Genomic DNA, 16696 nt, shown 5'->3' with positions numbered 1-16696 from the left:
ATCTGATTTAGTTTTTTTGCATTAAGGGTTATAGATTAAACTTTATAAACTTGTGTTTTTTTGACCTTATGAACTATGGGGAAGATTCATCCAGTGGCGTTGCTAGGGTTTGTGTTACCAAGTGCAGTACAAAATGGTGTCATGGTGGACTTATACTTACCAGGGTCCCGTCGCTCCGGACGTGGTGACGCCCCCTCGGCTTGATTAATGGCCCGCGTCACCGCTCTACCCTGTCTGCTTAGGGAGCAGAGCGATGACGCGGACATCAATCACGCTGAGGGGGCATCACTATGGCCGGAGCGACGGGACTCTGGTAAGTATAAGTCCCCACCCAGGAGACTACTTACGGGGGTGGCCGGGGAAACTTTATAACTTCATATCCTCACCATCCCTGTGGTGCAAAAACGTCCCCCGGGGATGGTCAGGATAATGATTTTACCATATATAAAGCGTTGCTAAGCATTATATATGGTAAAATCTAGTGCTTGGTTCCCTTTAAACAATGATTGAGTATTCTGAACACCTGGGTATATCAGTGTAAATCGTAGTGTGCCAGGATGTTTCTCACGGTTTGGGCAGCATAACACTGATGGCGCAAAATGTCCATAGAGACGTTTTCCAATTTTGTTAATACAAAACTTACTTTTGTATAATAAAAGTTTCTGCAACCTACTAAGGGCCTGTTCACATAACCATTTGGCCCTCTGATGCACATATACATCAAACCTGTCAAAATCGGTTGCTGACATATACCTGCACGGGAGATCCATGGGCCCCATGTACTCCAATGGCCCAAATGTAGTCAGTTAGTGACTACATTCATTTTCCACACATACACAATTTTTTTCTCGGACTCTAAAGCACGGTTTGCTGCGAGTAAAAACGTACAGTATGTATGCGAAATGACTTTAACGTAGTCTGTAGCTGACTATGTTCTGGCCATTGAAGTAAATGGGGTCCGTGGCTCTTCCATTGCCGGTATAAAATGGCTGCCTATTTTGACAGGTTGCCGATGTATATGCACATAGAAGGTCCAAACCATTCTGTGAACCCTCCCTAAACTATTAGTGCTTCACTTCTTCACCAGGTTAGTATCTCTACTTGTGAATAAAACCTGTTTACACCTGTTTCGACCTTGTCAATACCTGGGAGGTGACTCTAATGGCATCCGCATTAGGTAATGCTGTGTGTTGTCCATAGCAACCAGATTATAGCTTTTATTTTTCAGAGGTCTTTTTAAAAACTAAAGCTGCAATCTGATCAGATGAACAAGTACCTGTCACCAAACAAAACTTTTAAGATAGTGTTCCTTGTGTAATTAGCAGACACTTTTTTATTAAAATTATCAACAAAAATATGTTTAAAATGTAATATAAAAAACGTCCACTAGGTGGCTCTGTTCGGTTCCCTGCCACAATTAGGGTATGTTCACACTACGGAGTGTGAACGGAATCTCCGCTCGCAGAATTCCGCGAGCGGAGATTCCATTCTGGCAGCCGCCGGTGGTAGGACCCCGCAGCACTGCGCCATCAGCATTGACGGCTATGCAGTGTTCGCGGACTTCCGCGCAAAGAATGAACATGTTCTTTCTTTGCGCAGAACAATTCCACAGTGTGAACGGGTCTTGCGGAAGACCCATTCACACTGATGGTAATGTTCACGGCGCGTAATTCCGGGAATTACGTAGTGTGAACATACCCTTAATACAGTGAATTCGGTCTTCTCCTGGCCTGGCAGGAGACCAAACTCAGGAAGTGCTTCTCTGCACGGAGCTTGATTGACAGCTCCACAGAAAGTGAAAGCTACACAGATTCTCACAGAAAGCTGCACAGACTGAAACATGCACAGAGCCTGAGGTCTTCTATTCATCACAGCACTGCAACAATGTGAGGGCAGAAGTTGTCCCCCAGCAGGCTTCAGTGATGTCATGAATGCTGGGAAACGCCCACTTTCTCCTGCTGGGAAATTGCACTATACAAGCAAAAATAAAGGTATGAATTAAAGCTCTGAAATTGCAGGAGGGGTGTAAGGAGTAGTTAGGGAACATAGCCTGAGGTAGTTGAGAACAGTTTATTTGGTGACAAGTACTTTTTAATACAGTTTGTGAGATGTATGAAAATTGGTGGAAAAGGAAGCAATTACCCATAGTAACCAATCAGATTTCATCTTATTTTGATACATTTCCACCATTGTGTTTGTGGTTGCAATGTGGTCCCTAGACCTGACAAAATGTCACTGGGGCTAAAACTTTATATAGGTTTTCAGTTCTTTGGGGTAAACAAGGATGACAGCAAACAGAGATCTTACCTGAATGTCAGTGAATGTGGTGTATGCTGGATACCGCCTGCCTATTTGTGTTATTAGTCACCCAGTGATCACCAGTGCAGTTTCCAGTCAGGGGAAACTTTTTAGTGTTCCATCATTAAAATGTGTGGTAGCAACGATTCAGCTTCCCTCCACATGGGTAATGGGGACGCCCCATGTGTGAATCCCCAATCTATGAGGCAGTCTTCAAATTTGGAGTATAAAAGTGATATTGGAATTTCCTATTTGTAAGAATTATGGCTCCTTACAGGACCTAAAATGACCCCAGTGTCTATTACACTGACCAGGACCCATTTTTATCTCCGTTACCTCCATTGTTCACAGCTGTGTTTTTGTTATAGCATCAGAACAAAATGGTGGTGGTGACAGATCTCTTACATTAACAGTCACTACATTCACCTGATGAACCCCATTACTAGAACAGGGTTTGTTGGGTCCCAGTTGTCCATAATTTTACTGAACAAAAGATGGCTTTAAAAGGGTACTCCAGTGGAAAACATACATTTTTTTTTATCAACCAGTGCCAGCAAATTAAACAGATTTGTAAATGACTTTTATTTAAAAATATGAATCCTTCCAGTACTTATCAGCTGTTGTATGCTAGAGAGGAAGTTCTTTTCTTATTTATTTTCTGCTGGACCACAGTGCTCTCTGCTGACACCTCTGTCCATGTCAGGAACTCTCCACAGCAGGAGCAAATCCCCATGTCAGCAGAGAGCACTGTGGTCAGACTGAAAAGAAATTCAAAAAGAAAAGAACTTCCTGTGGAGCATACAGCAGCTGATAAGTACTGGAAGGATTAAAATTTTTAAATAGAAGTAATTTACAAATCTGTTGAACGTTCTGGCACCAGGTCATTTAAAAAAAAAAAAAAAAAAAAAATTTCCACCGGAGTACCCCTTTAACCTTCTAATGTTTTTCTGGCATTTCTGAAGAAATCTGCGACAAAGTTTTGGCTAGGTGTGGACATAGGGTCCACAGGTACATTGTCACCTCAGTATAGATGATAAACATGTTCAGCCGCCTCTATCAGTCCCATAGATCTTAATGGGAACCTGTTAAGCTTATTGTGCTGCTAAACCATCTCTATGTCGTTATTATAATCTGCCCCCTAGTGCATAATGTAAAAGTTGTACTAACAGTAGGTGCTGTATGTAAATTACTGGTTAAAGGGGTAGTCCAGTGCTGAAAAACTTATCCCCTATCCTTAGGATAGGGGATAAGTTTCAGATTGCTGGGGGTCAGACCGCTGGGGCCCCCCGCGATCTCCTGTATGGGGCCCCGGCTCGCTGGCCAGATAGTTTCGACCACCGCACAAAGCGGCGGCCAACATGCCCCCTCAATACAACTCTATGGCAGAGCCGGAGATTGCCGAAGGCAGTGTTCCGGCTCTGCCATAGAGTTGTATTGAGGGGGCGTGTCAGCCGCCGCTTCGTGCGGTGGTCAACACGCCCCCTTCCCGCGGGCTGCCGGGGCCCCGTACAGGAGATCGCGGCGGGGCCCAGTGGTCGGCCCCCCCTGCGATCTGAAACTTATCCCCTATACTTAGGATAGGGGATACGCTTTTCACCACTGGAGATCTCCTTTAAGAGCTAATCTGGTCTAGTCCAAAAACATGCCCCAATACTCTAATGCACCAGATGTCTTATACAAACCCATAGAAAACAACTGGACCATTTTAATGTCTAAATATATTGGAACTAGAGATGAGCGAACTTACAGTAAATTTGATTCGTCACGGACTTCTCGGCTCGGCAGTTGATGACTTTTCCTGCATAAATTAGTTCAGCTTTCAGGTGCTCCGTGGCTGGAGACTCTTTCCTAGGACTGTATCCACCTTTTCCAGCCACCGGAGCACCTGAAGGCTGAACTAATTTATGCAGGAAAAGTCATCAACTGCCGAGCCGAGAAGTTCGTGACGAATCGAATTTACTGTAAGTTCGCTCATCTCTAATTGGAACCTTCCCTAAGTAAACAATTAGGGTTTCTATTCAATAACTGAAAGCACATATCTATAAAACTATGAGGAATTGATACAGAAAGTATATGGGAAATTTGTATAACGTGTTATTATACCAAGAACAACCTTTCGTTTCACCCCTTCGAAAACACATTACAGGGTCCCTTAAGTTATAATATGAATTGGTTCCAGGATGACAATTGTATGTTAAGACCATAACTAATTAAAGAAAAATAAGTAGATAATTAATACAGATAAAGCAAATAATGACATATAAAAGTAAGGCAGAGCTGCTGGGAGCTGTAAATCACTGTCTATGTAGAGGACAGGAGCTTCTTTAGGGTCGTGTACAGTACACAGGGTCCCAAAAAAGTAACATGGAGCCGCCCTCACCTGGTGTCCACAGGAGCAGCTAATCCTGGTACAGGTAAAGAGTACAGAACATGTAATACCTTCCTGTACTGTAGGGGGCGCTACCAGACACCACTCAGTGCATGCACTTGAGTAATACAGGTGAAGAGTACAGAACATGTAATACCTCCCTGTACTGTAGGGGGCGCTACCAGACAGCCAGTCAGTGCATACACTTCAGGAATACAGGTGAAGAGTACAGAACATGTAATACCTTCCTGTACTGTAGGCGGCACTACCAGACAACAGTCAGTGCATGCACTTCAGTAATACAGGGGTGTTACCAGTGAAATGCCCATTCTGATTGGTCTGGTTTCAAGTTACAATGGGCCAGAAAAGACCAAAATATTGTAAGTTAAGGGAACACTGTATTTATTTATTTTTTTAGCAAACTCATAATTTCTATTTTTTAGTAAATTTATGGCTTTTTTAGGGAACAAAAAGAACATTACAATAGCAGTTTAGTCCCAGGATATTCTGCGGTAGCTTTATGAATGTGTCAGAAGTATTCTGTCAAGTGTTAGTTTTTTTTATTAAGGAGGATTTATTATTGCTCCTCTGCCTATATTTTGTTGTAATTTGCTCCATTATCCAAGGTCCTCTTCATTTTAGCATCTTTATCATGGACTATGCACTTTTGGGTGCACCTGTCCGCAGCATTGCTCTCTGACAGATTTGGGGGGGGGGTGGCTTAGCTGGTTCTGAGACATGTGAATTATTTGCAACTTTTCTAAAAAGTAGGAAGTTTTTTGCTGAATCCCACTTCATTGTATAGGTGATGTAGAAATTCACAAGGCAAAAAGTGATTTTAAAGGGGATAGGATAGGGGATAAGATGCCTGATCGCAGAAGTCCCGCCGCTGGGGACCCCTGGGATCTTGCACGCGGCACCCCGTTTGTAATCAGTCCCCGGAGCGTGTTCGCTCCGGGTCTGATTACGGTCGACCGCAGGGCCGGCGGCGTGTGATGTCACACCTCCGCCCCCGTGTGGCGTCACGCTCCGCCCCTCAATGCAAGTCTATGGGAAGGGGCATGACAGCTATCACGCCCCCTCCCGTCGGCTTGCATTGAGGGGCGGAGCGTGACGCCACACGGGGGCGGAGGTGTGACATCACACGCCGCCGGCCCTGCGGTCGACCGTAATCAGACCCGGAGCGAACACGCTCCAGGGACTGATTACAAACGGGGTGCTGCGTGCAAGATCCCGGGGGTCGCCAGCGGCGGGACGCCCGCGATCAGGCATCTTATCCCCTATCCTTTGGATAGGGGATAAGATGTCTAAGCATCGGAGTACCCCTTTAAAAATGCTCTATATCCATCATGCACTGTGCGACCATATGGCACATGACTAAGACCACACACTGCGGCCGAAACGCGTCACCTGTCGTCTATGTTGACTAATTGCTGAATAAACCATTATGCATTGCTTGAATTACCACGTTGGACCTTCCTTATTCTGTTTGCTATTCTCCGGGACTGGGGTCCAGTCCTGTCCGTGTCGTGGTGAGGGCGAGAGGGTGAGCTGAGTCTACTACATCTGGTGGCATATTACACAGTTGTATCCTCAAAAGGAATAAAGTGCTAGAAAAGGAATGAAAAAAAGGGCAAATTAGCTGTGTTCGATTTTTGCTGGCCTATCCTTACTCCCAACTACTGTTTGGTTTACCGGATGGTTTGTACTATGCTTTCGCACGCAGGTGGGATTAACCTTTATATGCTTGTTTGTGGGATAGATACAGACTGTATTGCTTTTGTACAATTGTAACCCTGATGTTTTCGTTGAGGCTTATAGTTTATTGTTTTCGTTGAGGCCTCTTAGTTTATTTTATTTTTTGCTCCTACCCTTTTTTCCTATTTGTATCCCCTCAATCTCATTTTATTTTTGCAAAATGTAATACAAATTTTTGAATGAGAAAAAAAAGTGCAAATTATGTATTCCTACATTGAATGTACCGTATATACTCGAGTATAAGCCGACCCGAGTATAAGCCGAGACCCCTAATTTCAACCCAAAATCCCAGGAAAAGTTATTGACTCGAGTATAAGCCTAGGTTGGGAAATACATCATCCCCCCCTGTCATCATCCAGACCCGTCATTAACATCCTCCTCATCATCACCGCCTGTCATCATCCAGACCCTCATCATCATCACCTGTCATCATCCCCTTGTCATCATCCCACACATCCCCCCTTCATCATCCCCTTGTCATCATCCCCACCCCCCTTCATCATCCCCTTGTCATCATCCCCACCTCCCTTCATCATCCCCTTGTAATCATCCCACACCCCCCCCCTTCATCATCCCCTTGTCATCATCCCACACACCACCCCTTCATCATCCCCTTGTCATCATCCCACACCCCCCTTCATCATCCCCTTGTCATCATCCCACACCCCCCCTTCATCATCCTCTTGTCATCATCCCCCCCCCCTTCATCATCCCCTTGTCATCATCCCCACCCCCTTCATCATCCCACACCCCCCCTTCATCATCCCCTTGTCATCATCCCCACCCCCTTCATCATCCCACACCCCCCCTTCATCATCCTCTTGTCATCATCCCACACCCCTCCTTCATCATCCTCTTGTCATCATCCGCCCTCAGTGGTCTTCAACCTGCGGACCTCCAGAGGTTTCAAAACTACAACTCCCAGCAAGCCCGGGCAGCCATCGGCTGTCCGGGCTTGCTGGGAGTTGTAGTTTTGAAAACTCCGGAGGTCCGCAGGTTGAAGACCACTGCGGCCTTCGACATCATCCAGCCCCCTCTCACCCCCTTTAGTTCTGTACAGTACTCACCTCTGCTCGGCGCTGGTCCGGTCCTGCAGGACTGTCCGGAGAGGAGGTGGTCTGGTGGGATAGTGGTTCCGGGCTGCTATCTTCACCGGGGAGGCCTCTTCTCCGCGCTTTTGGTCCGGAATAGAGGCGTTGCCTTGACAATGACGCAGAAGTACGTTGGCAATGAACGTACCTCTGCGTCGTTGTCAAGGCAACGTGACTATTCTGGGGCCGGGCCCGAAGCGCTTAGAAGAGGCCTCCCCGGTGAAGATAGCAGCCCGGAACCACTATCCCACCGGACCACCTCCTCTCCGGACAGTCCTGCAGCACCGGACCAGCGCCGAGCGGAGGTGAGTACTGTACAGAACTAAAAGGGGGTGAGAGGGGGCTGGATGATGTCGAAGGCCGCAGTGGTCTTCAACCTGCGGACCTCCGGAGGTTTCAAAACTACAACTCCCAGCAAGCCCGGACAGCCGATGGCTGCCCGGGCTTGCTGGGAGTTGTAGTTTTGAAACCTCTGGAGGTCCGCAGGTTGAAGACCACTGCGGGTGGAGAGTTCACTCGAGTATAAGCCGAGGGGGGTGTTTTCAGCACGAAAAATCGTGCTGAAAAACTCGGCTTATACTCGAGTATATACGGTAACATTGTTATCAGAGGAAAACCTCCAGTCTTTGGGCCTGTGAGCTAAGGATTATGGTAGCAAGAAGCTGCTTCAACCCTCGCTGTATGTGTAGTGTTTCTGTACATTCTGAGGGCATCCCATGCCCAATGTCTCCTACTATAACACATAACATTACATATCCTGGCCTTGAGATTGTCTGTGCACCTACTGAACCTGCAGGAAGTGCCCGGCCACCATCTTCCCCCCTCCAATGATTCCTCTAAGCCAAAGGTGGGTTTGTGAGTGCTTTATAAGGAACCCTGCGGTTGGCCTGCAATGAGGGGCAGCAGGCTGTGGGGGGCGCAGTCTAATGATTGTAAAACCGAAAAACTCTAGGGGAGGTAATCAAAGTTGCCTGCACAAAAAATCTGGTACAATTTGTGCCAAATATAACTAGCAGGCTGTGGATTATCAGAAAGTGTAATAGAAAAAGAGGTCCCAGCACTCACCAAAACATCAAGCAAAATAGTGGTTTTATTACAGACTGTTCTACTGAGGATATGAAATAAAACCACTATTTTACTTGAAGTTTTGGTGGGTGCTGGGACCTCTTTTTCTATTATTCATTGATCTATCCACGTGCACCACCGACCGCAGAAGTGCCGACCTTCATCTACCTTATACTTATACAGAAAGTGGGCATGAATTCCAGAATAATGGCATTTTTGGGCTCATTTTTAGCTTCAAACTAATCAAAAAAATTGATGCTGGAAACTTGGGCTAGACAGTGTGAAGAGGGAGCCGTTATAAATCTGGCACATTTGAAGACTGTCTAGTGTAAGTTTATAGTGTGTAAGAATCAGACAGTTTTTGATATCCTCCCCCCTGAGTCTCAATTTTTCTGTATAAACATTTAGATGCTGTGTCCGAGCCACCGGATGTGCTGGTGTAATTGGTGAGGGAACGTTTTTAAAAGGAATGGTCTGTCTCTGATTTCTTTATGTGTCTTTTCACTATGTATACTGCTGATTTTGCTGTGGGTAGGGTCACATGTATCGTATACGCAGTGTATTTCATGCTGCACGTAATCCGCTGCGTGGTGGGAAATATGCTGCGTAATCTATAAACAGACACACCGGGCTACCTGGCGGCAGCCCTGTGTGCGCAGTGAGGTTTGAAGACGGGCCCATGCTGGGCCTGCCTCAAAACCTCACTGCGCTCACAGGGCTGCCGCAGGGTAGCCTGTGTGTCTGCTCATAGGAAAATACGCAGCGTATTTCCCGCTGTGCAACGGATTTCGCGTATGAAGGGGTACTCCGCCCCTAGACATCTTATCCCCTATCCTAAGGATAGGGGATAAGATGTCTGATCATGGGGGGGGGGGGTCCGGCTGCTGGGTCATCCCGCGATCTCTGGGACGGCGCGGCGAAAGTTCTGAACACGAAAGCCACACTATGCCCCCTCCATTCATTTCAATGGGAGGTGGCGTGATGGCTGTGGTCGTCAGTCATTCTCCACGGAATGAAGTTCGCTCCGTGCACTGGATGACATGCTGAGTTGCAACACTATGGCAATGGCAGACAGATGTGTTCTATAAAAATGCTAAGATCCAATGTATCATTCATGCTGAGTTTACCCTGTGCACCTGAGCGCATGATCCACCGAGCCTCGTCTTGTAATTGCGCTTTGCGTCTATCTGAACCGTCCCTCATTTGCACCCTTTCGATCCTGCAGTATTTGAGTGCAAGAGGATTCCCTGCATGGGTATCTAGCATATGTTCAATTAAGCAGGGGGGAACTTTTTTTTTTTACTTTTTAAAGAATAAATGTGTTTGCGGAACGTAGTATGCATAGGTCTGATAGTGCTGTCGATATAAAACCGGCCTCAAGTGCACATCAGACCATATACTACAAACTTCAGGTCTATGCCCCCTACTTTTACTGTTTTATCACTTTTTAAGTATTTGTACCATTTCCAGGATCCACATAAAAAATTCCCTGTCAAATTACCCTTTTTAACCAATTGTCATCCTCCTTTGCGGAAAAGAACCTGCTGTTGGTAAGTACATCTCCCGAATTTTTTACAAGTTTGAAAGTGATCATTGGTTTTTCTTTACTAAATTCAGTTAGAACAAGATAATTTTGGATCAAGAACCAATGGTTTTAAATAACTTTCTTAACCACATTTATCAAAGGATACAGGTTGTTTACTGTTTTTTTTTTTTCTTTAATTGGACTCTATTTTCTAATTTCAATCTTCGTTCCCCAGCTTGATTATCAAAACCCTCCTGGGAACTATTGATCCGTCTCAATCGTAGCAGTTGGCCATACGGTATAGCTGTTTTAATATGTTCGGGATGGTAACTCTGGAAGTGTAGGAGACAATTACCTGCTGTCGGTTTACTATAGCCAGATGTAACCAGACCCTCATTCCCGGTTTCTGAACCAGACCACATTATAAAAACTTCGTCCACAAAATGAACATATCCCTTTGTATATTTTAAAAAGGGAATATTAACTGAAAAGACAAAAGTATTCTCAAAGCAAGCCACAAACTTATTGGCCAGGGTACAGGCCACCGGAGTGCATGCATCGCTTCCATCAGATTCCAAGTACCGTATATACTCGAGTATAAGCCGAGTTTTTCAGCACCATTTTTCTTGCTGAAAACGCCCCCCTCGGCTTATACTCGAGTGATCTCTCCGCCTGTCAATCCCTTTTCAGTGGTCTTCAACCTGCGGACCTCCAGATGTTGTAAAACTACAACTCCCAGCATGCCCAGACAGCCATCGGCTGTCTGGGCATGCTGGGTGTTGTAGTTTTGAAACATCTGGAGGTCCGCAGGTTGAAGACCACTTCGGCCTTCGTCATCATCCAGGCCCCCCCCCCCTCTTTTGTTTTGTACTCACCTCCCCCAGTTTGGGTGAGCTGGTCCGGGCCATCTATGCTGCAGGGACCGTCCGGTGGGGAGGGATAGTCATTCCGGGCTGTCCATTTTCACCGGAGGGCCCTCTTCATGCGCAACGTCCCTGTGCGTCGTCGTCAAGGCAACATCACTAGGACCAGCTCACCCTAACTTCCTGCCGAGGGGAGGTGAGTACAAAACAAAAAGGCCACAGTGGTCTTCAACCTGCGGACCTCCAGAGGTTTTAAAACTACAACTCCCAGCATTCCCGGACAGCCGATGGCTGTCCGGGCATGCTGGAGGTTGTAGTTTTGCAACATCTAGAGGTCCGCAGGTTGAAAACCACTGATGAAGGGATTGACAGGCGGTGATGATGATGAAGGGGGGGGGGCGGATAATGACGGGGGTCTGGATGATTACATGGGGGGATGATGTATTTCCCACCCTAGGCCTATAGTGAAATTAGGGGCCTCGGCTTATATTCGGGTCGGCTTATACTCGAGTATATACGGTAGATTCTTGACACTCTGAACACTCAATGGATGCTAGAATGCAACTTTTTTGCTATTCCATTTTGACAAAAAACAATAAAAATTCATGTGTATTTTGGGAAAAGGGGATCCATTTTAAAGCCATTTTTCCATTGCATTTCTGAGCAAGGTTTCTAGCTTAGAAGAGTTTCTTTTTACCTTTTTACAGGATTAGAGGTGAATTTCTCATAAACCATGGTGTTTCCTAGCTGGCACGTTGCTTCTTGTACCTTATACTCTTCAGTCTTCAAGACAATGATCCCCACTATATCTCAGTTAAGGGCACGCTAATGTGGCATCCGCCAACTATTTAAGCAACCCTGATGCTTGAGTAGTGTATGCTATAAAATACAGAGACCCAGGAATTGCAATCTAAAATCAGAAACTGTCACACTCCAACGTGTTTCACCACTGACACTGTGGCTTTCTCAAGGAGAACAAACTGACAACATGGAGTGTGCATTGAAAAGGACCCTATTTATATGTGTAGGTTACGACCTCATCAGTCAGCGCTGCTTATCCATGTCCATGTATCAAATTAGCCCATCATGTGGTGGTTTACTAAATTCCCTCCATTTGTCTGACCAATCACAGGGCTTAGAGCAGATGAAAATATGTTATATCCAATGTCTGATGTTGTGACATATAGAATTTGACCTTTACCCTGAACGATTCTTCTTCCTGTATCCATCATGCACCTCTGATCAGTCAGCCACTTACTGTCCATGTCATAAGGCATCGCCATTGGCCCCTCCAATCAGAAGAAGAGGAGATGTAAACAAACCCCTCCATTACTCAAAGTTACTGACATCACCTGACTGATCACCTGACTGATCACCTGACTGGATTTACTGATCATGCTGTTTTCAGCCACTCCAAAGCCTAATGACGCACACTGAATGAAGTATTGTCTGTTAACCCTATAAGTACTCATTAGTATACACTGTGATTTATAATACAGGAGGCTTATCCTGATGGAAGTTTAGAAACCTAACTATTCCAGCATTTATAAGTAAACATTGTAATCTAGTTATTGAAATTAATAACTATAATAACTAATAACAATTGATTAATAACTAGATTACAATCTTTACTTATAAATGCTTACAGGCAATACTTCATTCAGTGTCCGTCATTAGGTTTGGGAGTGGCTGAGAACAGCATGAGCAGTAAATCCAGTCAGGTGATCAGTCAGGTGATCAGTCAGGTGATGTCAGTAACTTTGAGTAATGGAGGGGTTTGTTTACATCTCCTCTGCTTCTGATTGGAGGGGCCAATGGCGATGCCTTATGACATGGACAGTAAGTGGCTGACTGATCAGAGGTGCATGAAGAAGAATCGTTCAGGGTAAAGGTCAAATTCTATATGTCACAACATCAGACATTGAATGTAGCATCTTTTCATCTGTTCTAAGCCCTGTGATTGGTCAGACAAATGGAGGGAATTTAGTAAACCACCACATGATGGGCTAATTTGATACATGGACATGGATAAGCAGCGCTGACTGATGAGGTCGTAACCTACACATATAAATAGGGTCATTTTCAATGCACACTCCATGTTGTCAGTTTGTTCTCCTTGAGAAAGCCACAGTGTCAGTGGTGAAACACGTTGGAGTTTGAAAGTTTCTGATTTTAGATTGCAATTCCTGGGTCTCTGTAGTTTATAGCAAACACTACTCAAACATTGGGGTTGCTTACATAGGAGGCAGATGCCACATAAGCGTGCCCTTGACTGGGGTGCACAACAGTTTCACAGGCATATAAGGTGCATCTGATAGCCCTCATTAAGGAACTAACACGTGTAACTCTTCTTTAGACTCTAAATACATGCTAATAGTTACCAATATATGTGACCTTCTCCTCCTCTGTACACTTATGCTGTACCTTCTAGGACCTGATGATGTCATTGCAGGTCCTAAAAGGTCCTGAAACAGTGTTTGTGCTGCTGTATGGGCTCTGTGCAGACCAGACAGATTTAGGAAAAAAATCATATTATTGCAAACTGCTGCATTTGCCCAAAATAGCTGCAAAATTCAATAATATGCCTGTCAATAGGGCATCAAGGGCAGGTGCAGAAAAAGGGCCATGGCTTTTACATCTATGTATGCATGTTTATGTGTTAGTAACACTCTTTATATCTCTTTCACAGACACTCACACTCTGCGCTATTATTACACCGGGATCTCCGCTCCAGGGTCCGGGCTGCCTGAGTTCTCCATAGTAGGATATGTGGATGATCGGGAGATAACAAATTATAACTCAGACAGCGGAACAGAACAACCCAAGGTCCAGTGGATGGAGAAAGTGGAGCCGGGATACTGGGAGAGAGAGACACATATCGCTAAAAGAACTGAACCAGAGTTCCAACATGATGTGAAGACAGCGATGAGACGCTTCAATCAAACAGAAGGTGAGAAATTTATAGGCCAGACCTGGTTTATTAGAAAAGTCTTTAGATTTCCTCATTGTTTGGTTTTCAAACGTCGCTCTTATTGAAATCACTCGCCCATGTTTGCTGCGCTGGATTTACTGTGAGGCTGGCTTAGATTTCTGCAGCATTGCCCTCCGCGCCAAGCTGTGTATGAGCTGTTTTTATGCACACAATGGGCCTCATTTAGGGTACATTCAGACGAGCGGATTTTCGCAGCGGATTTTGCTGCAAATCTGCCGCTGAAGGACCCTCTGTATTCTGCAATACGCCACTACGAGCAGACACAGTGCGATGTGCAAGTCGCCGCGTGCATTTGCAGTATACTCCCACATCGCGGCAGCTCTCGGCCTAGCTCATTGATCAGGGGGAGCGGCCGCGATGTGTGCGAGTACACCGCGCATGCGCAGCGACTCGCACATTGTTTCAGTGTGTCTGCACATAGCGGCGTATTGCCGCTACGAGCAGGCACATGTGAAGGCAGAATACAGAGGGTCCTTCAGCGACGGATCCGCAGCGTAAAGTACGCTGTGGATCCGCTCATGTGAACGTACCCTTACTAAGGCTTTTCCGAGCAGATTTTCTAGGGTTTTTTGTGTCACGTGTCTTGCGCCAGAATTTCCGACAAAAAAAATTGAAAAAAACCATACTAACTCTTCACTTTACACCGAAAACTCTACAAAGGGGCGTGGTCATCACGGAAAAAGGGGTGTGTCTCCAAAAAAAAACTACATTTTCTAAAGAGACCTACAAATTTTCTAATGTTCCCACACAATATGTGGTGGATATGAGCTCTGGAAACCCCTACAGCTCAGAGCAGATACAATCGTAAATACCATGGAAAAATACCCAAAATCCCACACAGAAAACTACACTCCACTCTTAGCCAATGAGGCCCAATATGCGGCTGGTGGTGCCACTCATGCAGCTTATTAAATCAACCCCAACCCCAACCCCCCCCCCCCCCCCCCGTTTTTTTAATATATATATATATATATATATATATATATATATATATATTTATATCATTTTGCAAAGGTTGGGACAAAAATTCTGCAGCTTTGAGAAATGATGGGATAGGATCAGCTCAACAGAATTAGGACTCTGCCAAACAGCTCCCCATATATCAGTTTACTGAGCCTCTGTGAGGGATATTGGGTTAATTGCAGTCACATTCAGTTATTTATATGGAAAATCCATGTAATTGTCATATACTTTATGTAAAATACTGTATTACATGTACAACTTTTAGCTGTCTACAGCCGGTAAAAAAAAAAGTTTCAGAAGCATATACCATTACTTATATCTCTGCCCCAGTTCTGAAACCACCAAAAATCCATTTGTTTTGGGGGCCTTAGTCCTTTACTTCCTAATTGAACAGTTGCTCACTACTACAAGTTCCAGATTGCATTGCTTTCCCTCAGCTCTTTATCACTGCCCCCCACTATGCCTAGTTCCTTTCCAGAGCAATCTTGCTAGTTCACCCACCCAGAACTGTTTCAGAACATCTCATTTCATAGCAGACTATTGCACTAGTCAGTAATATTGCAGCATCTGCTGTATTCATTCCCTGTCTGCTCCTTTGCTTGTGGCATTGTTCATCCCAAGGCAGCATGCTGTAAACACACCTCATTCTCCATGTAGTGTTTTGTCAGCGGAATTGTTGCTGTATTGTTGCTGTACCTCCCTGCATTTCTACTCTGGTTTTCCGAAATTACCGTAAAGAAAGCACCATTTATACTGCAATTTTTGTCATTTTCCACCAAATTGCAGCAAAAATGTGTGCGGTACAGCAGCTATACCACTTATAAAATGCCACATGTGAACAAAGCCTAAATGTCCCAATAGGCTGTAGGGGCTGGTCAGAGGTGATTACATCATTTAGGGGCAGGGCAAGAGCTCAGCGATAAGATCCTGCCTCCTGAAAAAGCAGAGGATGATCCGTCATCTCGGAACAGAGGGAGAAGCCAGGGAGCTGATGAGACAACACTGACAATGAGAGGACTATACAACTTTTTCAGGAGAAAGGGAGGAGCCAGGGAGCTGCTGAGACAACACCACACTGACAATGAGAGGACTTCACAACTTCAGGGGTGAATCGGACAAAAACATGCTGAAGCCAGTACAATTTGTGATAAAGCTATATTAGCACATTACAATATTCTGAAACTGAAATACTGAAATACAAGGAACTTCCGTCTGGAAGTTCTTCAGGCAGATATTCTCTAGTGTGCATGAGCCTTAAAGGGGGTACTTTGGTGGAATATCTTTTATTTTTTTTTTAATCAACTGGTGCCAGAAAGTTAAACAGATTTGTAAATTACTTCTCTTAAAAATCTTAATCCTTCCAGTACTTATTAGCTGCTGAATACTACAGAGGAAATTATTTTCTTTTTGGAACACAGAGCTCTCTGCTGACATCACAAGCACAGTGCTCTCTGCTGACATCTCTGTCCATTTTAGGAACTGTCCAGAGCAGCATATGTTTGCAATGGGGATTTTCTCCAACTCTGGACAGTTCCTAAAATGGACAGAGATGTCAGCAGAGAGCACTGTGCTCGTGATGTCAGCAAAGAGCTCTGTGTTCCAAAAAGAAAATAATTTCCTCTGTAGTATTCAGCAGCTAATAAGTACTGGAAGGATTAAGATTTTTTAATAGAAGTAACTTACAAATCTGTTTAACTGTCTGGCACCAGTTGATTTAAAAAAAAAAAAAAAAAGTTTTCCACCGGAGTACCCCTTTAAGTGTCCACATAAAGT

At 44.9% G+C, this 16696-nt stretch overlaps 1 protein-coding gene across 1 annotated transcript in view; it reads left to right on the top strand.

Annotated features, from left to right (window-relative positions):
- Positions 1-16696, top strand: part of LOC130290971 (class I histocompatibility antigen, F10 alpha chain-like) — an 89520-nt gene that overhangs the window by 9770 nt on the left and 63054 nt on the right. The window contains exon 2 of the mRNA XM_056539257.1: positions 13658-13918. Coding sequence (XP_056395232.1) covers positions 13658-13918 — 261 coding nt within the window. The remainder of the gene's footprint in view (positions 1-13657; positions 13919-16696) is intronic.

The sequence above is a fragment of the Hyla sarda genome, chromosome 9, assembly GCF_029499605.1.
Source record: "Hyla sarda isolate aHylSar1 chromosome 9, aHylSar1.hap1, whole genome shotgun sequence".
Classification (NCBI taxonomy): Eukaryota; Metazoa; Chordata; class Amphibia; order Anura; family Hylidae; genus Hyla; species Hyla sarda.
Note: the sequence above shows the minus strand (reverse complement) of the source record. Positions and strands in the feature narration are given on the sequence as shown.